This window comes from Hemicordylus capensis, chromosome 15 (assembly GCF_027244095.1).
Source record: "Hemicordylus capensis ecotype Gifberg chromosome 15, rHemCap1.1.pri, whole genome shotgun sequence".
In the NCBI taxonomy this organism is placed as follows: Eukaryota; Metazoa; Chordata; class Lepidosauria; order Squamata; family Cordylidae; genus Hemicordylus; species Hemicordylus capensis.
The window spans coordinates 416310-439313 of NC_069671.1; the positions used below are offsets into that span (position 1 = coordinate 416310).

Sequence of the window (23004 nt, forward strand, 5' to 3'; positions counted from 1 at the left end):
TGGGGGGGGAAGCAGGGAAGACATTTCAAACATCACACAATTCTGTTTAAAAAAAAGTTGATTTAAATTGTAAGTGGATTTGGGACCCCATCCTGGCTGAAAAGAAGTCTGTCATTGACCAGGCAAAGCCATTTTGTGTTGATGACACTTCTAGGAAGGTTCAAGGGATTTAAGTTTTAAAATCTGTTGCGTAGGTTTATGTGTTTGCAAAAGGGCCAAGTGGTCCAAATGGCCTTTGCAGTGGCCAAAAGAACAGCAACAGAGACAGCCAGTCGCCAAAGGGACGAGGCACTCTGCATATGCTTCAAGTCACTTCTGCTCTTTATGTCACATGCTTTAGGGTTGCAGCCCAGGATGAAAAGGGGGTTAGGGAGGGACAGAGGCTCAGTCCTAATCACTGCCCACCTAGAATAGCTTCTGCTGCTCGCTGCCCTGTGATCTCTGTGCTGCTTGCCAGTGTCTGGCTCTCCTTTGCTGGGGATTTCAGACAGAGGCTGGGCAGCCGTCTTCCTGCACCAGGCAGAGAGGGGGGTGGACCTCCGAGGCCCCTTCCCGCTCTAGCATTCTAGGACTCTGTGCTGATGTGGCAGCAGCCCGGCTGTGCTCAGTGCCGGCCACGCACATCTGCATAAGGTTGCAAGCGCAGGGGAAACATGCACGATGCCACCAAAGGCTTCACAGATGGGGCAGGTCACGAGTAGAAATGTGGGTGTGGATCAGGGAGGCCGGGAGGGTTTGAGCTTCTTGTGGGGCGGCCTTAGAAAAGCCTCAGTTTTCCTCGACTGTAAAATGGGCTGCCTCTGTGTCAAGTCGTGAGGATTCCCAAGGCCCTTTGCACACCTGCAGCCTGAGCCTGTGGCAGAGAATCCCCGCGGCCCAGCCGAAAGCCATGGCCCGCAGCGCATGCCGCTGCCCTAGGGAACCACGCGGGCCAAGTAAGCCCAGGAAAAGTGTGCCGGCTGATCCCGCGTCCAGAGCGCCGCGAGGATCCTTTGGGGGGGAGCGCGGCGGGCTCTGCGGGCATGAGGGCCCCGCGAAGCAGGCCGCCACCCTGTTGCAGTCGGAAGGTGGCCGGGCGGAGGGGGGGTGGAGATGACGACGACGACCTGCTTGGGGGTCCGGAGGCAGGGGAAGGGTCTGGCCGCAGTCGCGGCACGCACGCGCGTTTCCTGGAAGGTGGCTGGGTGCCTTCCGAGGGCGCCTGAGCTGCTGCTGGGGTTGCTCCAAGGATGCTGCCAGGCCAGGCATACGAGGGAAGCGGGCGCCGGGCGCGGACCGGCAAGCGTGGGGGGGGAGGGGGAGGGGGAGGCCCTCCCCTTTAAGCCGCCGCCGCCGCCGCGAGGGCAGGAGAAGGGGCCGAGCCAGCCCGCGGGGGGGCGGAGCTGCGGCCGGCTGGGCTGGCTCTAGGCAGCAGCGGCTGGCGCGGGGGGATGTTGCAGCCCGGCCAGCCTGCCGCGGGGGGCTCCGACTCTGCGGACCTTGCTGCCAGCGCCGCCCGCCGGTGAGTAGCGGGGCAGGAGGGGCGCGGTCCCGGTCCCGGTCCCGGTCGGCTCTCCGAGCCCGGCAGGTGGGCGCGCGGCTCTGCTTCCGGCGCGCGGGGGACTCCGCGCCTGCCCGCAGGCTGCCCATTCGTCCGGGGAGCTCGGCCTGCTGCTGACGGCTGGACTGGCCATCCTGCAGGCGGCGGCGGCGGCGGCTCTCGGGAGAGGGAGGAGCGAGCCAGCCCCGCCGCGAGCTGCTGCTGCTGCCTGCCGGGAAGTGGAGGAGGCCGGGAGAGCCGCGCCTGGCCGCCGCGGAGGGCCCCGAGAGCGACGCCGCTCCTCCCCGCAGCAGCAGCGAAGTGAGGCTGCCACTTGGTCCCGCTCGCCCCTTGGTGGCCGCCTGTGGCCTCCGGGGTCGCTTGGCTGGACCGCCACCCTCCGCCCCGCCCCCGGCTCTCCGGCTAGGCTTGTTTCCGGCACAGGTGCCCCGGAGGCTGGCCGCCTCTCCTCTCTCAAGGCCCCAGAGGCATCCGTCCCCAAGACCGGGTGTGTCCTCCTGAGATAGACTGCTCCTTCCGTGGAGGCTCTCTTTATGTCTCATGCTCGCCGTGGTTGCAGAGCGCCTGAAGGTTCCCTAAAGCGGGGCGGCTGCTGGCACTGGCTTATCCTCCCGTATCGCCGGTTGGAGATGATAGGAGGGAGTCTGTTGCCGCGCTTGCCTAAGGCTGCTTCACTGCCGGGCGAGAGAATCCCCCCCCCCCCGGACTCCCCAACCCACAGCCCGCCACTCTCTGCCGCTGCGGCGCTCCTGACTTCTTCGGGCCTGTCCCCAGTCCCTGTTCGCGGGTGTCCCAAGCAGGCTGCGGGGAGTCCCGGCTCTGCACAGACAGACCCGGGCCGGCTTCGCTTCTTAGCGCTCCATCCTCGCGCGCCTTCAAGGCGGCAGCAGGCCCGGTTGTCAGAACCCCGCAGGAGCTGGTCTCTTCCTTTTGGGGAAAGCCGTTTAAGCTCCTGGCTGGCGGTTCCATAAATCAATTGCACGGGAGAAAGCTCCCTTCCTTCCTTCCTTCCTCCTTGTCCCGAACCGCCCTGCTGAAGAATCTGGCCCGCCTTGCATTGTTGGCTTGGTTAAGGTGATGCAAGCTTTCAAGTTGCACAGAAGTCCTCCTTGCTTTCTGTTCTTGAAGTGCTCTGTCTAACTTGAAAAAGGGCATCCCCCAAAGTGCCCCCAAAGCACTCTCCTTGGCTTCTTTCTCTTGTCCCTGCAATACCTGAGCCAGGTGCTGTAGAAAGCAGCCGGATACCTGCAGCCTTTCATTTCTGAAAGGTGGCCTGGTGGAGAGACCCCTGCATGCGCCATGCACACAGCCACAGCTGCACACAGGAGGTGTTACGCCTCCTTTTCCTGGAAGCCAGAATCCCAGAGGTGTAAGAGCTGTGGGGGCTGCTGCAGTGCCCTCCCCACCCCCACTGGTAGGCCCTTATAATCAAATATGATGGGGCCTTTTCTCCTTGAATTTGAACTAGAAAATTATAACCCATCAGTGACGCTTGAGGATCTGGGGGGTCTGCAGGTGCAAAAAGGCTGAGAGCTTCTGCCAGACGATGACAAGCTGGGGCTGGGATCGGGTGCGTTGTGAGCTGTTGTGAGCCGGCCTGCCTACAGTAGCAACCCGCCAAGCGCCCAGGAGAGTCACGGGGTCTGTGTTTGAACCTGCCCAGCTCCTGAGATCCCTCTGTAGGGTGCCCCCCTTTTTCTGCGCGAGGTTGGTGGCAGGCAGGGCCTTGCTGCTTGTGGCCCCTGGAGGCAGTCCAGGCAACAAACACACGCTGCTTTCTCTCTCCGCGTTTAACGGGTTTGATGTGTGCTGCTGAAGCGAGTTTGTGGACTGGTTTGATCTGTTTGTCTTTATACTGGTGGCCTCTGGTTTATTTCTTCAACCTCTTATGTATTTACTTAAGATATTTATTTATGGTTGCCTGGAAAACCCTTTGTGATGACTGCAAATCTCAGTGGGGAGTAAATGCAAGAATGGATTTTGTGGAGAATCCGATGAGCTGAAAGTACCACATGCAGCCTTTGTGCCGGAATTGAGGCAAACTTCTTATGACCAACATTAAGCAGAGAAATTGGTCTGTAGGCACTTACTGATCTTTATCAGGTTTTGAAATCAGGACTATCCTCATGGATTGATTGATTCCATGAGTCTGGAATGCGCCTGTTACTCATACCTTGGTTAAATAGTTTTAATTAAAGGAAAGGATGCAGTAGTTCTGCCTTGAAGTGAAGAGAGAATTCTGAAGGAGGACCCTCAGGGCCTGGTGATCTATTCAGCTGGCTATTTGGAAAGCCTTCTTGTTCCCCTGAGATTTGGGGGAGTTGTAATTGTTGGAGAAATTCTCTTCTCTGGGGGAATAAGAATCTTTTGAGAAATATCTCAGATTCTTGGGCTGCCTCTTTATTCCAGCTTGTCAATGTCCCCATTTCCATTGACTTAACTGGTGGAATTCATTTCTTCTTAAATTCTTTAGCTATATCATTAGCCAGCAATTAATCTGCATGGTTGCCTTTCTCAAAAAACTTCTGTTGGATAAACTGCAAAGCTTTCTGCTTCGATGAACTGGCTACTTGTTAAGGTGCCCAAAGTGTTCCTGCCCCCCTTGCACGAGCTGCCCCAGTGTGGGATCCACCAGAAGTGAGCTTAGCACCCGCATGACTCATGCGAGGAGGGGGAGGAGGGGGGGGCTCTTGAATTTCCTCTCCCTTGTGCATAAACTCCGGTTTGTGGCCGGTGTCAGTTGGGGGGAGTTGTGGTTCGTCCCCCACCCGCAGCAGATCTTGGCGCTTCCTCGGAAGATGAGGAAGCGAGAGGCTGACCTTGAAGCTTGCTGATGTCTGCTAGCAGGTAGCCAGGGACTACCTGAGGATGGACCCAAAGCTTTCCCGGGAAAGGGAGGAAGGACTGGAATCCAAATACCTGCTCATACAGGAGCAATGCTCTTTGGCATCTGTAGCGCGCTCTTGAATATTCAGAGCATTTGGCGTGTCTCATCTTGTGGCAATCCTCCTTCCAGCAGCCACCCTGTAAGTGGAGGGCCGTGGTTCTCTCTCTCTCTGGGTGATGGGGAAGGGGAGGCTGTGAGGGCATCTAGCTTGCCTGAGGCCAGATCCTGGCAGAGGCCAGGCTGATTTAGCGCAGCTGAAACTGCCATCAGATGCCCCTCTGGCTCCCTCGTTTTTCCTCCCCTTTCTCTGTTGCTTCCCTTCTTGAGTTTCCTGGATTCAAGCCCTTAGGGGCAGGGACCTGTCCTCTCCATGCTGCTCACTTTGGCCCTATTCAGACATTGCTTTGTACATGCACACAGGTGTCTGTGCACACGTGCATGTGTTTGTGTGAATGACTGTACGCATGTTTGTTTTAAAAGTGAACCTGGGTGCAGGCCCCTTGAAGTTCAGGGCACAGAGATGAAAGGGATTGCTGGACGTGCCTTGGACATCCATGTTCGAGTCACGGTTTCTGTGTGCAGATCTGTCTGTGCCTGCATTGGACTGTCTGTGCATATGCATTGAGCAGATCGTGTGAATAGAGCTGTTGATGGAGATGGGGCCAGAGCTGAGGGGCAGAGCCCCTCCTTTGCATGAAGGCGGCTTCCAGGGACCCAACCTGGCAGCATCTCCAGATAGGGCTGAGAGAGACTCCAGCCTGCAACCTTGGAGAAGCTGCTGCCAGTCAGAGTAGATGATGTTGAGCTAGATGGACCGATGGCCTGACTCCGTATATGGCCGCTTCCTGTGTATCTAGAGTGGCAGGAACCTTCTTCTGATGGGCGTCCCCTTAAACCGATCCTTTGTGCGTGGTGGCGGCTGTGGCAAGCCTGTTCGATGGCTGCCCGTTTCCTGCCATGGAGAGGCTCAGGTTGAACCCTTTCAGCTCTTCTTGCCTGGCATTTACGACTTCAGAGCTTTGTCTATTTAGCTGCTGTTCTCTTAGCCCAACAGAGGGCTGTGGACACTCTGTTTATTGCACAGGAGTCCAGATGCGCATGCATGTGTTGCGCAAGCGCCGGGAGCTGTGAAGGCTTCTAAACGCCTCCCTGCAAGAGGAGAGTGTGGCTCAGGTGCTGCCAGGGGCACACTGGTCCCCGGGCATGACCAGCTGCGGCTATAGAGCGGCAGTGTGGTGCCGAGAGACTGCGCATGCGCTGTGTGTGCCACCCGGGAAAAGAGCTCTTGGTGCTAATGCCGGAGCTCAGCTTCTGCCTGGCCGCTTTTGGCTGGAACCGGAGAAGAGGCTTGGCCCTGCTGATGAAAGCGGGCTGCTGCTCCCAGGCCCTTGTGCCGACCCAGCCCTTCGGAGGAAAGCCTTGGAGAGTTAGTTCACTGGCCGCCTTCTTCTTGCTCCTCTGCAGGTCGCAGCCGCCCGCAGTGGCAGCCGTCGCGAAGAGTGCCCCCCTTCTCTGCTGAACGACAACGACGGAGGCGACTTCTCCCTCTCTGGGCCAACGGCAGGAGTTTGCGAAATTTCCTGCTGGCTGCTGGAGCCGGACGGGAGCGCCTCGCTTGCTCTCGGCTCCCCCCACTTCCTGGCTCCCCGGCAGGTGATGCGGGCGCTCTCTGGCCAGGCGTGATGGCGTCGGCGACCCTGTGGCTCTTCAGCCTGGCCTGGGTGGCAGCCGGGCAGGCCAGCGCGGGAGGCTCCCTGCTGGGAGCGTGGGACGCCGCCGACACCCCTGGATCCGCCCTGCACGTGGAGCCCTCCGGCAGCAGGGTCCAGGCCTCGGGCCCAGACGTGGATGTGAGTCGGAAGGGAGTCAGCAGCCGCGGCTTCCTGGGAGTGGGTTAGGGCTCCGGGGTCCTCCCTGCTTGCCCTGGACTGATGACCCTCTCCCTGTTCACACGACGGAGCCCCTTCCCAGGAAACAGTCATCCGGTAGCCATGGCAGGTCTCTGCCCCAGGGGGCTCGCAGTCTCAGACCAAGCGGCTCCCTGCGCTGCTGCTGCTGCTGCGGTGTGGCCTCGACCCGACTGGCTTGGCGGGCTTGTCGCTGGCTGGCCTGTGCTGCCTGCAGCCTCTGTCGGCTGATGGTCCGGATCGCGGAGGGTGCGCCCAGCTGCCGGCCATTGTGGAGGAGCCAGCCGGGAGCTCCCCAGAGCTGGCTGGGACCAGGCCCAAGTGGCTGCTTGCATGACGCCCCCCCCACTCCCCCCCCCGGAAACGGGCCAGGTCACATGACTCACGTGCTCCTCTCTGTGCCGGTCTGGGGTGACCCCGAGGAGAGGAAAGCAGCTGGGGAGGAGCCCAGGCTTGGGCCTGGAGGGCATGGGGAAGAGGCCTTCGCCCTGCTGAGTGGCACCACCTTCAGCCGGCCGGAGAAGCGAGGCGGGGGCCAAGCAGCATCCCGGGCCGGGCCGAGGGCGGCCTTTGGGAGGGAAAGGCTGCCTTGCCGTCTGCAGGAGCAGGGAGGTGGGCTGGAAGGGCCTCCCCTCTCCAGAGCTGCCTGGCACCGAGGGGAGGGGACCCTGCTCCTCCCTCCCCAGAGACACCCTCCTGGCCTCTGCCTGGTCTCCTTCCAGCCGGGGAGGCCCTTGCCTGCTCGTCCGCAGAACATCCGGGGGAATGATTTCAGGTCCTGGTTCCGTCTTTCTCGGACCCCCTTTTCTGCTCTTAGCTTTTTTAATGGCTCCAGGCTGCAGACCGTTCAGTCAGTGGCAGTCTTGCTGCTCTTGCAGGCCGTTATGTTGCTGGCCGCCTCTCGCACTCGGGGCTTGTACCGCTGTCTTCCAAATGGAGGGTGTCGGTTTCTGTAGCTGGCTGCCTTGGGGCCGTTCTGCTGGCAGCGGGTCCAGATGGCGTTGCGTGGCCACAGGCTGGCTGCTGGGGCCCCCGTCCCCCCCCCGCTCACTGGCTTGGCTCTTTCCCCCCCCCAGTGCAAGGAGGTGGGGAAGCAGAACAGCACCCAGCGCTGCTCCTTCATCCAGAACAACCCCGACTGCCGGATGGACGGCGGCTTCCTCAACTACCTCAACGGGGTCTTCTGCGTCTTCCCAGCAGCTCTGCAGCCCCTGGTGGTGACGCTCTATGTAAGGGCCAAGAGGGCGGGGCGGGGGGGGCGCCCTGCGGGTTCCTTGCAGGTGGTCTCCGTTGGGGGGCTGGCGTGGCTGAGCTGAAGCCAGGACTCTGATGGGCGGCCCGGATTCTGCTTTCCTTTGAAGGCCTCTCAGCACCAGGTTGCGCGAAGGGGTCGTGGGGAGGACCTCTGAGCCCCTGCCTCGCGACTTAAGGTGCCAAGAGCCAGGCTACGGGTGGGGCTCAGTCCCAACACGTAATGCTGATGGCCTTGACCTTTCCTTTAAAGGCTAGCCAGATTGGCCCCTCGCACCGTGGCAGGGGCTCCGGGTAGACTTCTCCTGCCCCCTGCTTTTCCAGTCCATGGGGGGGGATTCATGGTGCTAGTGATGGCACTGGATGGATTGGCCCTTCGTTTCTGCACAGCGGGGGGCCTCTTGGGTTGTCGCCTCCATGCGCAGTCTGCTCCTGTAGCGCATGGCAGCGTGAAGAGGGTAGCCCTGCTTTTCCCGAGCAGAAATGCCCACTGCTTCCTGGACACTCTTTTTTTTTTTTTTTAAATGTTCACGTGCTCACTTCCAGCGGACACTCAGGAGGTGGCTGCTGTCCCCTCCCTCCCTGACCCCCACAAGGCCAGGATTCCCTGCATCCAAACAGCCCCCATCCAGCTCCAGACTTTGGAGATCTCTTAGGCAAAAGGATCGAGTCTCCTCCTCCCTGCTCCGCTAGGTCTCACCTGTGCTGCTGCTGCTGCTGCTGCTGGCCTTCGCAGTTCGCACCCAACCAGAGAGCCAGTGAGCAGAAATCCCATTGCTGCCCCCCCCATGTGAACCTGCCCGTCAGAAGCCCTGCTCCAGGTGGGGTGGGATCTTGGGGGTGGGGTGGGGTGCTCCTGGAGAGGGGGCCTTTTCTGTGGTGGCACCCAAGTCCCGGCACTTGCTCCCTAAGCTCGTCTGCCCGGCTACCTTTTAGGCCTGCTAGACGGGGCTTGATGGGGCCTTGGAATGCATGTGGCCTCTAAGCCAGGGGAGCCGGTTAGAAGGCGGGGGATCAACCCCGTCCAGATGTGCTCCTTTGAAAAGCCACTAAGAGGGAACTGCTGGCTGGGGGGGAAGGAGTCTCTCGTGGGAGAAGGGCCCTCTACGTCTCGGGTGGGCGGGGCGGCTGCACCAGAAGGCGAGCCGGGATGCAACCCTCGACCCTGGGCATTGAGCTCTGAAGCAGTCCCACTTCGTGGCTCCGACCCAGACTGACGCGCTCACTGCACGTGCAGCACAAGGCAGGATCCGTCCCGGAGCCGATTGGCGATTGGACTTCACCCACAGTCTCCCGGACCAGAGGTCCCTGTCCGGCCGGCCTCTGGGTCCCAGATTGCAGCCCTCCCCCCCCCACTTCTACTGATTTGGAGGTTTCCCCTGGACATGTGCTATTCCGTTGGAGGGTTTGATGGGGCCGGAGGGGGGGCCTTCCCTCCCCCTCGTCACTCGGGCTTGTCTCTGCTCTGTTTGCAGGCGCTGTGGCTGCTCTACCTGTTTGTCATTCTGGGCGTCACGGCGGAGAAATTGTAAGCAGAAGTCCAGAGGGGTCTCAATTCTGCTTCTGGCCCCAAGGAGGGAAAGGGGGCTCCCCTCGCTTTTCGGACATGGGGAGCAATGAATGAGCCCGTCGGGGGGGGGACAGGGAGGGGACTGGGAACCTTCTGCCCTTCCCAGAGCAGCGGCTCCATCCCCCCCCCCGCCCCGGGGAATCTCTTCCAGGGCTCACATATTGAGTCTAGGGTGGGCCCTGCTCAGCAAAGGCGACCAGTCCTGCTTGCTCCCACCGGGCCAGCTCTCCGCCCCAATCTGACGGGCTAGCTTCTTCCCCCTTGCGGGGAGTTTGTGTTTTTACACGGGAGGCACAAAAAGCCACCACTGCATGGCCCCGGCCAGCCTCGGTGCCCCTGCAGAGAAATCCTGCCCTGCAAGGAGGTCCTGCAGAGCTCAGCAGCAGCCTCAGCCTCCTCCAGAAACTGAAGCCCAGGCGGGCAGCACCAGCTCTGACTCTCTCGCTTCCGCTTCCAGCTTCTGCCCCAACTTATCCGCCATCTCCACCACGCTGAAGCTGGCCCACAACGTCGCAGTATCCTTGCTCAGCCGGGGCCAGGCGCTCCACCAGCCCGTCTGGACTCTGGGGGGCGGTGGAGGGGCGGGAGCGGGCAGCTAGGGCTCGGGCCTCTGCCGAGTCTCAGGCCCAGGGTCGCCAGGCTGCCCACTGACCGGCAGCAGCTCTCCCCGGAGTCTTTCCCGGCCCTCCCTGGAGATGCTGCCGCCCGGGATGGAACCTGCAGAGGCTCTGCCACTGAGCTCCAACTTGAGCCTCCAGACTCTCCCCAGGCGCTGAGAATTGGGGCTCAGCGGGACACAAGCTAGAAACACGCCGAGCCCCTTTGGCAGGCTTGCCGTGTCAAGTCTGGCTGGCAGGAAGTCTTCAGGGTGGGGCAAGAGCCGAGGGAGGGGAAGCACACTCTTGATATTCTCAGAAGCACTCTTGCATGAAGACAACTCCATAAGAACAGCTCTGCTGGATCAGGCCCAAGGAGGCCTGTCTAGTCCAGCATCCTGTTTCACACAGTGGCCCACCAGATGGCGCTGGAAGCCAACAGGCAGGAGTTGAAAGGGGCCGGCCCTCCCTCCTGCTGTGACTCCCCCACAACTGGTACTCAGAGGCATCCTGCCTTGGAGGCTGGAGGTGGCCTATAGCCCTCCGACTAGTAGCCGTTGATAGACCTCTCCTCCATGAAGTTCTCCAAACCCCTCTTCAAGCTATCCAGGTTGTTGGCTGTCACCACACCTTGTGGCAGAGAATTCCACAAGTCAATTATGCGTTGTGTGAACAAGCACCTCCGTTTGCTGGTCCTAGATTTCCCAGCAATCAATTTCATGGGATGACCCCCCTAAGTCTAGTGTGATGCGAGAAGGAGAAGAATTTCTCTCTGTGTGGGTTTGAGGTGAGGCTGGGGGACTCTTCTGAGGCTGAGCCTTGCCCGAGATGAACCTTTGCCTCTGCCCTCCAAAATAATAAATGGGGCATTCCCTGCCAAGGGAAATTGGCCGCTGCAGCCTAAATAGATCGTTTGGTTTTGTGGCTGGCATAATTTATTCTCCTCCTGTAAGTTGTGGGGGGTGGGCAGTGCAGAGCACAGAGGCCCCAGTGGGCAGTCTCTTGCACCCACCACACCCTCTGGGGCAGGGGGGTGGAGTCCCTCCCCCCCCCAAATGTTAGATGCAATTCATGAGAGGCTGAATTCTGCCCCAGTGCCGGCCTCTGGGCTCGTGGGGTGTGATGGTGGGTGCAACGTGGAGGGCTCTGTTGTAGCAGCACCTGAAGGTGTGGAAGTGGGACAGAAGAGAAACTGAGGCACAGTCAGGCATGGGGCCGTGCCTCACCCCAGCAGGGGTTTCATGAGCACCTCCCAAAGATCTCTTCTCCTCGTGCACCATAACATTTGCGGCAGCCCCCACTGACCCACAGTGGAACCCTGCCCTTCCTTCAAGGAACTTAGGGCAGCATCCACAGGACATCCTCACAACAACCCTGTGAGGTAGGCTAGGCTGAGAGAGAGAGAGAGAGAGAGAAAGTGACTGGCCCTGTGAGCGTTGTGGCTGACTTGGAATCCAGGCCTCCCTGGTCCTAGTCCCGGCCTCTAGTGGCTGCTGCCCGGCACCCCTTTCCTAGTCTGAAGGTGCAGAGAGGCCTGGCCGGAGGGAGGGAGCTCATGGCGTGGACCTCCTGAGAGGCACTCAGAGCAGCAGGATCAGGCCCGCTCCCCAAGGGGGCAAGCGCTACTCTTGCTTCCTGAGCCTTTTCCTCCATGGTGTCACCTTCCTGGCCTTTGGGAACGGCGCGCCGGACGTCTTCAGTGCCGTGGTGGCCTTCTCCGACCCACGGACTGCTGGCCTGGCCATCGGAGCCCTCTTTGGTATGTGCAGCCCCCTCTCCCCCGCCCCCCGCCCCAGAGATGGTGCTGCCACTTGCTCTCTGCTTCCTGCCTTTCCCTCCTGTTTGCTGGTGTGTGTGTGTGTGTGTGTGTGTGTGTGTGTGTACTTTTGTCTGCCTCCCCGGGGAACGTCCATGCTTGCTTGCTCCGTCTACAACTGGCCTGCCATTCAGCTAAGGGAATCTTGGAGCGTTTTAGTTCAGGGATCAGACCTGCATGAAACAAGAGTTCAGAGGCATGGCTTTCCTCTGTCTGCAGATAAAGCCTGTGTCATCCCCTCGGAAGAGGCATTCCCTCTTATGTGGGGGACCATAGGCATGCCTCTTCTGAGCTGGGGCTTCCCACTTGCAGGTGTTACCAAAGGGTGTGTGTGTGTGTCGGGGAGCTGGCTTGGCTGGGGTTTTCTGAGCGTGTACTTGGAGGAGGCAGACGGCTCCTCCTCTGTGCTAGGGCTGGGACCAGGCTGCCCTCCTTGTCGAAGCCTTCCTGCCAGAAAGTGTGTCTGGGGTGGGGGCAGGGGGGAGACGGCTGCTTCCTGAGCTTAACCTGGTGGGGTGCGGTCTGTGTGTTCCTCCCAGGTGCCGGGATCTTCGTCACGACCATTGTGGCTGGCGGTATAGCCCTGGTGAGGCCTTTCACGGCTGCCTCCAGGCCCTTCCTCCGGGACGCCGTCTTCTACATGGTGTCTGTGTTCTTGACCTTCGTGGCGCTCTATTTTGAGAAGGTCTCTTTGGCGGAAGCCCTGAGTAAGTAGCGGAGGGCCAAGGGGTGGCCTGACTAATCCGCTGCCCCCTATCCAGTAATGGCCAGCCAGTTATCTCCAGGGAACCAGGGCAATGGTCTTCTCCTGTGGCATCTGGTGTCCCGGGGTATACTGCCTCTGCACATGGAGGTTCTGCCGAGCTGGTGATAGACCTGCCCTCCTCCCAGAAGTGGGTGCAGTGCTTTCTGAAGGGACCTCTCACCCACAGAGGAGCATAGCGATTGTGCTGCAAACGTCATTTTTAATGAAAGGTTTGAAATAAGCAAACAGATTTGAATGGCAAAGCTCTTCCTGGACTGTGTCTCGTTGGGCCACGGAGGGGAGAATCGCATGTTCAAATGCTTTTCTTCCTCCAACCCCAGAATAACCCCCCACCCCAGCGACCCCACATGTAGAAAGGAAAGGGGTCAGGGGGCAGCTTCACTTCCCCATCCAGGCACTGCAGGGATTTGAAGAGGTGGCCCAACTAAGAGAAAGCCTTTGGTCCCGTCCGCTTTCTCTCCCCTTTCAGTCCGTGGTGTCAGACGGGCGGAGGGATGTTGCCCATCCTACCCCGCTGCCCTGGCCCTCTTTAGTGGGCGGGTGGGGTCTTCAAAGGAGACGGATGCTCTTTACAGCCTCCCCCTGACGAAAGCTGTGTGGATGCATCTCCCACGCAATTTACTTGTTTTCTTTAAAATTAAAAAAAGGGGGGAATTCTGTCCGCAGGAGGAACCATCTGGACTGAGCGTCCTGGAGGGGGGGTGCGTGAATGACCAGGCAGGGGCCGGGGTGGGCAGGGGAGCGGGGCCTGGGCCCGAGTGGGAGTGAAGCCCCGTCTCTCCCTCCCCAGGTTACCTCTGCCTGTACATCTTCTACGTGGCGACAGTCGTGGTCTCCACCTGGCTGCACAAGAGGCAGCGGAGAGAGAGGCTGGCGCCCCCCAGCCCGGCAGAGCCAGGTAAGGGGCCCTTGGCCAGGCGTCTGGTCCTCCCCCTCAGTCAGAGGGCACCCAAGTAGGCACAGCGGCCCCTGCGTCCTGGCAGGAGCTTGGGGTGCTTGCCCCTCTCTCTCCTCCTGGGCTGCCTACAGGCGGGCCATTCGTCAGGTAGAGCTGCACACTTGCTGCCCAGCTCTACCTGACGGATGGCCAGTCTGCAGGCCAGGAAGGGGGTGGTGTGCTTGGGCACCCCCTGGCGGGATGGGACCAGCCCCTGACTGGCTCCCCACTGACTTGGGCTCCTGGCCGCCTTCTTTTGTGGCCGGCCTCTCCACCTCCCTCTAGACCTTGGAACAGATTCTGAAGACGGAGATTCCTCCAGCGTGGACTACAGTAAGTCAAGCCCCCAGACAGTGCTGGTGGGTGGCTTCTAAAACCCTGCAGGGAGGGAGGGGTCCTCCTTCTTGGAGACCTTTTGTTTGTTGGTTTTTTGGAGGGGTGTGTGTCTCTCTGCTTGAAGCACGGCCTCACCCGGAGCAGGGCTTTTTCTGGGGTGGCCCCACTCTTTCTTTGTCCTGGTCACTGTGTCCAGGGTCCAGTGGGGACTCTCCCATCAGAGGGGCACCTAGGTCATTTTGGAGCCTGGACCTAAAGGCCTTTGGAGGCCCCCTTCCTTAGCAAACTGAGCATAAGGCCACGAGAACAGTCGTGGCCAGTCCGGAGCTCACTGGAGCGAGGGTCTGGCTTGGGAGGAGGCCGCTCCGTGCAGCACGCGGAGCCCGGGATGCCCCTCTTGCCCCAAGAGGGCCTCGGCCTCCTCCCCTGGCATCCGGCCCACTCTGCTCCTTTGGGGACTGCTCTGCTCTGGGTCCCACCGCCCCCGGAAACCGGCTGGGTGTGCAGCGCAGGGGCCTCTCGGCAGTGATGCCCGCCTGGAGACGGGGTGCTGGGCGCCCCCCCGCTGGCCTTCAGCTGCCGTCCAGATCTCCCTCTTGGCCCAGAGCAGGATGGGACCCTCCCCCCTTCCCTCTTGGTGGCTCTCGTGGTGGGATTGCTTGGTTTCTGCTGCTGGTTCTTTGTCTCAAATGTACTGATATTGTATCGGGGGTGTGTGTGTGTGTTGAATTCGGTTTGTCTGCCTGGGACGAGGGCCCGTGTTGTGGAAAAGTCAGGATAGGCATATCTGAATGAGCACGCTCTCTTGCATTTCTTTGCACCTACAGTGAACAGAAAGTCATCTCCACATTTAGTTCTACTTAAATGTATCGGTCTGTTTTATATAAGCATGTAAATATAAACACAGATGAATGCCCTCCCTTGGTTTCACCAGCCCGTTCTCAGGTAGGGCTCCGTTCTGGCAACCGGAGGGGGGGGGCTGAAATGGGGGGCCATCCTGGTGGCTGTAGCACTTGCCTGGACGGCCGGAGTCTGCCGTTTGAGTTCCCCACCAGTCCTCTGGGAGGTCCACGGCATCATCATGTGGTGCCATTCCCAAGGGACGCCTAGTAAATGCCATGAACTTCTGCTGCTGGCGGCCCAGAGGATTACTGCCACGATCAGTCTAGTGGGGGTGACAAAAATTGAGCTAGGCCGGGGGTGGGAGGGATTTGAGACCGACCCACCCACCCCCACCTTGCAAGCCGGAAGTTCTCATCCAAGACCCCTGCTCCCTGGGCCAAGGGGCACCTTTTGAACGTGGTGATTCTCTTTACTGAGCATGGGGAGAGCAACTGGCCTTCTCCGTCCCCAGCACAGCATCCCTCCAGTGGCTGTGGCCGGCATCTGCCTTATGTTCCTTCTTGGGTTGTGAGCCCTTTGGGCACAGGGAGCCATCTCATTTGTTTGTTATTTCTCTGTGCAAACTGCTTTGGAAACTTGTGTTGAAAAGTGGTCTATAAATATTTGTTGTTGTTGTTATGCAAGAACTTGGCGGTTCAGACTCGGTTCAGACGGCTGGGCTGGGAAAGGTGCAGATAGCCAGGAGGCCCTTTGCAGTGGGCTGGCCGGGCTGCCCTCTGCGGGCCCCGTGAGGCGAGAGGCGCCTGGTGGCCCCGGCCTGGCTGTCCCGGGTGCCTGGGAGGCTCCTTGCCTGACGCGCCCCCCTCCCGCCCCGCCCAGGGGAAGAATACCGCCCGCTGCTGCCCTCGCAGGAGGAGAGCACCCGGCAGCTCCTGGCCAGCGCCCTGAACCCCCTGGACCACCGGAAGTGGAGGAGGAAGCCCTGCTGCTGGCGGCTCCTCAAAGCCACCCAGGTAGGGGCGGGTGGCGCAAGCCCTCGGGGGGGCTGGAGAGGTTCCCTCTGGCTTGGGGGTGCTCAGAGCCGCCAGCAGTGATGTGGCGGCCGCTTCCCGCTTCTTGTCTCTCGTCTCTGCAGCTGCCGGTGGAGTTGGTGCTGCTGCTGACGGTGCCGGTGGTGGACCCAGACCGGGAGGACCGCAACTGGAAGCGGCCCCTCAACTGCCTGCACCTGGCCACCGGGCCCCTGGTCTGCGTGCTGGCCCTCAAGTCTGGCTCCTGTGAGTCGGGGGTCCCCTGCCCCCCAGGCACAGCTGCTGCTCCGGCCCAGTGGGGGGCCTCGTGGGCCTGGGCCCTTCCCTTCCTTCCTGGGCCCCCTGCCCATTGCCTACACACACCCCCGCCCGGTCCTTTGGCCAGCGGGCTCAGTCTCTCTCTTCCTCCCGCTCTCTTCCAGACGGCTTCTACAAGATCCAAGGGGCCTTCCCGGTCTGGGGTCTGGTGGTCCTGGGGGGGGCCGCCTTGGCCCTGGTCGTCTTCTGCATGACGAGGAACGAGGAGCCACCCCGGTTTCACTTTGTGAGCATCTCGGCTGCAATTCCGTGGTCCTGCTTTCTGGCAGCAGTGGGGAAACCCTGGGATAGCGGCACAGGGAGCTGCCATATACCCAAGTCAGACCCTCGGTCCGTCTAGCTCAGGATTGTCTGCACAGACTGGCAGTGGCTTCTCCAAGGTTGCAGGCAGGAGTCAGTCTCTCTCTCTCTCTCTCTCTCTCTCTCTCTCTCTCTCTCTCTCTCTCTCTCGGAGATGCTGCTGCTGCCAGGGTGGGAACCTTCTGCATGCAGGTGTGCAGGCGCTCTTCCCAGAGCGGCCTCATTATTACCCCCTGAGGGGGGTTGCCTTGCAGGATGAATGGGCCTGCCGGAAGGGAGGCCCAGCGGAGTCTGGCTGGAACCCCGTTGCCCTGCCGGGAAGATCCTGGCTGCGGGTTGCTCCTGGCCATGCAAGGCAGAGGTTCATCCTCCGCCCGGGGAATGGCCAGGCCAGCCGGCTGGCTTGCAGGCCACAAAAGAGACCCACGCAGCCCGCCCCCAGCAATTGCTGCAGTGTGTGTGTGTGTGTGTATATATATATATTATATATGCACGTGTGTGTCTAAAAAAAGAAGTGGCGTGTGTGAGCACCGAGACGGCTCCGAGCCGGGCGGGTGTCGGTGTCGAGTCGGCGTCTCTCTCCTGCTGCCTCCCACAGGTCTTTGCCTTCTTGGGCTTCCTGGTCAGTGCCATGTGGATCAACGCGGCGGCCACCGAGGTGGTGAATATCTTGAGGACCCTGGGGGTGGTCTTCTCCCTCAGCAACACCGTCCTGGGGCTGACCTTGCTGGCCTGGGGCAACAGCATTGGGGGTGAGTGCCGGGCAGGGAGGCGCTTGGCCCTTGGCTGGCTCTGCCGTGGCTCCCTGGTGGCTCCCCTGTCCCTTGAGTGGCACGTGGCGATCGGGTGCAGGCTGAGCCACCAGCATCGGGGGGGGGGGCAGTGGAGAAGGGGGTAAAGCAGCCCAGCCGGTCCCAAGACGGGCAGAGTCTGAATGCTGCCCAAACAGCTGGTGCTGGAGCTCCTGCAGAGAGGCCGGCCGGCCAGCAGCTAGAAGCAGCAGACCGAGGCCTGGACGGGGCAGGGCTGGGTCTGGCTCTTGCCTCTACAGCCCCAGCCGCTGGCGGGACCAGGGGAGGGGGAGCTGCCGGCACGCTCCACCCTCCCTCCCTCCGCCTCCCTCTCCTTGCAGACATGTTCTCGGACCTCACCATGGCTCGGCAGGGATACCCCCGGATGGCCTTTTCGGCCTGCTTTGGAGGCATCATCTTCAGTATCCTTGCGTGGGGGGCAGGCAGGCAGGCAGGCAGGCAGGCTGGGTCCTCCTGGGAGGGGCAGCTCGCCCTAAGGGGCTGGGGACGGGGACGGAGGCACAGCTGCCTCTGCTTCCGGGCAGCAGCCTGGTTCGCTCTTCTCTCCCTCTGGCTCGCGCCCTGCCTGCAGGCTGGCCATTCATCCGCCTGGGCAGGGTGCGGGGGGGGGCCTCTGGAGCGCCTCCTGCTGCTGCTGAGAAGCAGAGGCAGCTGTGTCTCCTTTGGCCACCCCAACGCCCCCCCCCCTCCAGCCCATTAGGACCAGCCACTATTGCTCCGGGGCTCGGGTGGGCGCCAAGAGATCTCGGCCTGTCCCTTTGGCTTCTGCACGCACCCGGCTTCTCCTGGGAAGAGGCGAACCGGATCAGGCCCAAAGGCGACCTGCTGCTGTGTCCACCGTGGACCCAAGGAGCCCACAAGCAGGACATGTGGGAAAGCCCCCCCCCCCACACACACACTTATGTCCCCAGCACACAGCAGTCATCTGGTGCTGCTGCAGGGAAGCATTCTCGGTGTGCCTGGACTTGCCACAAGCCTACGGGGGGTGGGGGGGCGCGGGTGATAGTGGCGGCAGCACCAGAGATCGGTGGAGGGGCTCTAGCATCCTGTCGTCCCCCCCCCCAGCATCTCCATGCTCTGTTGAAGCCGCCCCGAGGAGGGTCATTTGAGCAGAGGGTGGGATCTTAAGCAGGAGCTGCCCAACTCTGGCCTTCCTGCTGGTGTTGGACTACATCTCCCATCACTCCTGACTGCTGGGGATGATGGGGGTTGTAGTCCCAACAGCTGCTGTGCCACAGTTGTGCAGCCCTGATAGAAAGTCCTGTTCTCTCTCAGCTGGAGACTCTGCGCAGACCTCCTCCTTCTCCTCCTCCGTCTCTGTCAATGGGTTGAATCATCCTCTTCTGACTGCGTTAGATCCTGCTAAAAAGTGCACCCCTAGGACTGACCCCAGAGGAGGGGGGGGGGCTGATGCCAGCAGTGCCGTGGTCCTCGAGAGGGCACCAGCAGGGGTGGCAGTAAGTCCTTGGGGAATGGGGGGAGAAACAACATGGCTGGCACTGGCAGCAGCTGTTCCCCCCCCCACCTCCCCAAAGTCCCCTTTGCACAATGCCCGCATTTGTTGTGAGGAGGTCAAATGGGCGGCCACCACTAGTCCATGGCTGGGGAGAGGAGCAGCGCTGCAAAATGCAGGTGGCAAAGACGGGCAGGAGGGGCCGAGCCGCTCTGCTGCCCCCCCCCAACACCCGCCGCCCCCATCAGAAACGTTTTCCTGCAGTTCAGCCCAGCAGACAGGAGAGAATTCTTGGCGCAGGGAGACGCAGCTGCTGCCTCTGCCCCAGTGCGCCCCCTGCAGGGCGCTGGGCTGCCCCCTGCCTGGCCGAGCCCCCCCCCCGCCCTTGGGGCCCAGCCAGCCCCCCTCCCCAGCCAAACGGACGGTCTCTCCTGAACTGGCCTGCAGACATGCTTGTTGGCGTGGGTCTCGGCTGCCTGCTGCAGATGACGAGCGGCAAGCTGGCCGTGAAGGTAAGGGTGGCCACGCTCCGCCCGCCCCCTTGGTGCCTGCCTCTCGGGAGGGGGGCCCGGGAGGAGAGGAGGATGGATCCAGAGAGCACCTGTGTGGATTCTGCCAGGTGCCTTCCTGCTTGCTGCAGGGATCCTCCTCCTCCTCCTCCTCCCGCGAAGAGAGGCTTGGGGTTGGGCTGCTGGTCCGGTTGGGTTGGCTGCCGTGGGAAGTGGGGGGCAAGGAAGAAGTGCCCCCCAAAGGAGTCTGAAATAAGGGGGCAAAAGGGGTGGGGCAGGGCGGCCCAGGTCAAGAATTCGGGGGGGGGGTCTTTGGCCTGGAGCCTCGGCCTCCCCTCCCCTCTGCCCGTAGGAATCTGGGCCGTTTGGCGTCCAGGGCTGGTACCGTCGGGGCAGGGCGAGGCACTCACTCGGCCTTCCTCCCCGCTCTCTCTGCAGCTGGACCCGGCGGGCCTGCTGGTGTGGGTCCTGGCCGGGGCACTGGGGCTCAGCCTGGTCTTCTCCTTCCTCTCGGTGCCCGCCCAGCGCTTCCAGCTGGGGAGGGGCTACGGCTGCTGCCTCATCGCCTACTACCTGGTCTTCCTGACGGTGGCCCTGCTCACCGAGTTCAGAGTCATCCGGATCTCCACCTTCTGACGAAGGCCTCTTGGGCAGCCCTACTGGATCAGGCCCAAGGAGGCCCATCTTGTGCCCCAGAGTGGCCTCCGAGGAGCCCCCAGGCGAGAGGGGAGGGGGGCAGGCCCTCTTTCCTGCTCATGCTGCCGCCCCCCCCCCTTGGTCTTGTGGCCGCAGAACTGTGGTGGTGCTGATGCAGGCTGGATGTTACCACCACCCCCCTTGATCCGCCTCCTGCCTTGCAACGGAGCGCCCAGCACTGCTGGCGAATTCTGAACAGCCCTCGTCATCGGAACCCGACTGCTGCTACTGCAGGGAGGCGGCCCAGCTCGGGTCTCGCAGGCACAGGCCCCCAGGGACCGCCCTCTGAGCAGCACCCTCTGGCCTGCGGGCAACCCCGGGGTGGGCAGACCAGATGGGGGCCTGTGCCAGGATCGGGGTGGGGGGTGGGGGGGTGTCCAGCCCCTGTCAGTCTTGACTCCTTGGAAGGAGAGGCATTTCTTAGATTCAGAAGAGTGATTTTGTGTTGGCTTTTAAATGATTTTTAGGGGGCCACGTGGACATTTTTACGGGGAGGGCTTTAGATGCCCTCTTTAGAAGCTGCAGGTAGGCAGACGGAGGGAGGACTCGGGTTTTCCGTGCTGCTCGTCACAAGCCAGTTCCCCAAGAAACAAACTATACAGACAAGAGAGAGCGCATCATCTTGCCTAAAATGTGCTCAAGATGCCAGCAGGCAAACACGCATTGCCCTTGCTACGCAGATTTTGTGGGTGGTGTGTAGTGCTTAGAAAATGGATTTGTCCAGCAGTGGGACGAAAGAAGGATGTGTGAGTGCATGTGCCATGGGCAAGGATGCATCTGCCAGGCGTGTCTGAAGTCCCGGGAAAAGCCGCATCAGCATGGGGTCCGGCCGGGTTCCTACAAAGCTCAAATGCAGCGTCTTTACCCGCTTGACTCGCTTACTGGGTCTGTAGCCCTCTGCTTCCCTGGCTGCCACCTGGGCACTCTCCAGACTAGACCCTGCAACGGGGTCAGGACGTCTCTTGGAAGTGGCCTCCACACCTCCTGCGTCATGACACCGCAGCCCCTACACAGACAGCAGGGGGGCCGTTCACATCTCCAAATTTGCCTTGTTGCGAATTTAATCGCCGCAATACAGAGCTAGGACGCCGTTTCCACGAGATTCTGCTCCCCCCGTTGTTTACGTTCCAAATGTGACTTGCCTGAACGGAGGCATTTTGCTGCTGCTGAGCAGCTAGTCTGGAAAGAGCCCAGCACAGCTTGGCCGGGAAATGCTGCTGCTTCTGCTTGCTTGTTCAACAGGGTCAGGGTGAAACTGCGGCTTGGAGGGGGAGAGCGTCTTGTGCAGCTTGGGAGATGCGCTCTGTGGCCTCTCGCTTCCCATTTTTGCGGGTGGGTTGTGAGGCTGCTTCTCGGCCCGAGCGATGATAAGGCAGGTTGCTTCCTCCGCCAGCCCTTGACCACACTCGGAGCGGTCCCAGGCTCCAGGCGTCTGGCTTGCTTCACCCTTCAGCCGGTGTGGCAGGATGAGCCGGCCACAAGGCAGGCCGCCTGTGTCCTTGTTCCTCCAGAGGAAACCGACACCGGCCCTGGCAGAGTGTTGGGCAACCTTGTGCTGCTTGCAGGGGGCAGATCCGGGCATGTTCCGCTTTCGGCAGTCTGTGACCTGCAAGAGCCACTCCCGGCTGTCACAACAGAGCACTGACCAGCTGCTGCAAGCGGGTGGATTCACGGATGGGGAGAAGCATGGCGGGAAGGGAGCTCTGGGTGCTGGGCTCCAAAAAAAAAACCCCCTCTCTTGGATAAGTCGTATGCAGATTGGATCTATTCAAACCCATTTGAGGAAACACGTCCTTCCACCACAGCCGGATTCTGTCGCATAGGAAGCGCCCGCTGCGGAGTCAGGCCCAAAGTCTGTCGCGTGCAGGATGGCCCACCCTGACCGGCAGCCACTCTCCAGGGTGTCAGGTTTCCACAGAAGTGGTGCAGCTGGTTGGGCTTTTCATTCTCCGAAGCGTTTGGACTACCCAGAAGTTGTAAAGGGTTGGCGTATTTTCAGGGAGGAGGGTGCGCCAAGTGACAGCGAAACTTGTGGGGCAGGCTTGTTACCTGGTCTCTTCTCATAATAGAGCCCAAGTGGTGCAGTCAGGCAGGAGACTGGGGTTGACTGGCGGATCTCTGGGTGACCTGCAGGAGGTCACCAACCCCGACGTGTTCCGGTAGCTAAACACTCAGGCGTCTGCGAAGGAGCCAGGTGCCAAAATGAAGCCCGCTTTGGGGCACAACCGGCAGTGGGCCTTTGTGCAAAAGAACCACTGTCTCAGGTCTGGCACTCGAAACAGAGTTCTGGGCTTTGCGTATGCTCAGAGGCACCCTCCTCCTCTTCTTCCTTGCCTTTAAAACATATATGTGTGTGTGTCTCTCTCTCTCTGCAGAGCCAGCCTGCAACTTCCCATTCTCTGGTGTCTGTAAGGAAGCTTCCCCATGTCCTTGCTCTCCCACAATCTACCTCACTAGGCTACGCAAGGGGCGTGCTAGCCCCCCCCCCGGGGCTCTTGGGATAGGGTGGTGACATTCTCAAGTTAAGTGCTGCTACGGGGCTAGTTAGTCCGTGATGGCCGATGCTGCGTCCCGGAGACGGCCAGAGAGGGTCTCCAAAACCTCTCGGTCTCCCGCAGCTAGAAAGCTGTGCTTGAGGGATCTCCCAGAACTGCTTTCCATGAATGTTTACTGCTGGGTGGTTTGCACGTGGTGTGGTGGGGGGGGGGGGGAGGAAGGGGGTGTCTGTTTACTGGCTGCTGGAAGTCTTTGGACTGTGACCCTGAACTGGTGTGAGCTGTAACCCAGCGTCTGCCTTCGCCGCCCCACCCAGCGCTGGGAAGGGTCACTCAGGAAATGGCTTTGGGGTGTTGTTTACTTGGTTTTCTGCAGGGAACCTCCAACAGCATCATTCGGACTGACTGCTGCTGCCGCCAGTGGAGCATTTACAGCCATCATTTCTAGGCCGGCCTCCCCTTCCCTGTAAAAGCCTTTCTCGGCCTCGAAGCACACAACTGTGTCTGTCCTCCTAATAAAGGCACCGTGCCGACGCCCGAGCTGGCCTGGAGCGTCACTGGGTCTGAGTGGGAGCGGAGGGAGGGAGCAGCCTTCTGGGCAGCAGCCTCCCAAAGAGGGGCCTACTTCCAAAAGAGCTGCTTCAGCCCTTTCCGGCATGCATGCAGAATTATCTACCGTGTTTCCCCGAAAATAAGACAGTGTCTTATATTAATTTTAGCCCCCCAAAATGCACAAGGGCATATTAGCGGTACATCAGAAATTACTACTAGGTCTTACTTTCAGGGTAGGTCTTACTTTCGGGGAAACAGGGTATGGACCAGTGGATATTTCAGCTGCTGCATGCATTACTGCGGGGGTGTGTGTGGGGGGGGGGCGGCGGAGAGAGTGCCCCCAATCATTAGGTGCGGGACAAGAACGAGAAACGCAGGCCCTGCAGCTT

General features: G+C 60.7%; 1 protein-coding gene across 4 annotated transcripts; it reads left to right on the top strand.

Annotated features, from left to right (window-relative positions):
• Nucleotides 1-1365: 1365 nt before the first annotated feature.
• On the top strand, nucleotides 1366-22596 carry SLC8B1 (solute carrier family 8 member B1). 4 transcript variants are annotated; one of them, XM_053280363.1, is made up of 16 exons: nucleotides 1366-1501; nucleotides 5892-6277; nucleotides 7411-7563; nucleotides 9061-9113; nucleotides 9613-9670; nucleotides 11405-11510; nucleotides 12107-12274; nucleotides 13124-13231; nucleotides 13556-13603; nucleotides 15329-15462; nucleotides 15585-15726; nucleotides 15903-16024; nucleotides 16697-16850; nucleotides 17231-17311; nucleotides 18811-18875; nucleotides 19311-22596. In XM_053280363.1, the coding sequence occupies exons 2-16, from the start codon at nucleotides 6110-6112 to the stop codon at nucleotides 19506-19508; spliced, it is 1758 nt and encodes a 585-aa protein (XP_053136338.1). In that variant the 5' UTR covers nucleotides 1366-1501; nucleotides 5892-6109; the 3' UTR covers nucleotides 19509-22596. The 4 variants fall into 4 exon arrangements, with proteins under 4 accessions (XP_053136338.1, XP_053136341.1, XP_053136339.1 ...); XM_053280366.1 differs by lacking the exon at nucleotides 1366-1501 and adding an exon at nucleotides 1612-1840; XM_053280364.1 differs by lacking the exon at nucleotides 1366-1501 and adding an exon at nucleotides 1874-2027.
• The last annotated feature ends 408 nt before the right edge of the window (nucleotides 22597-23004 follow it).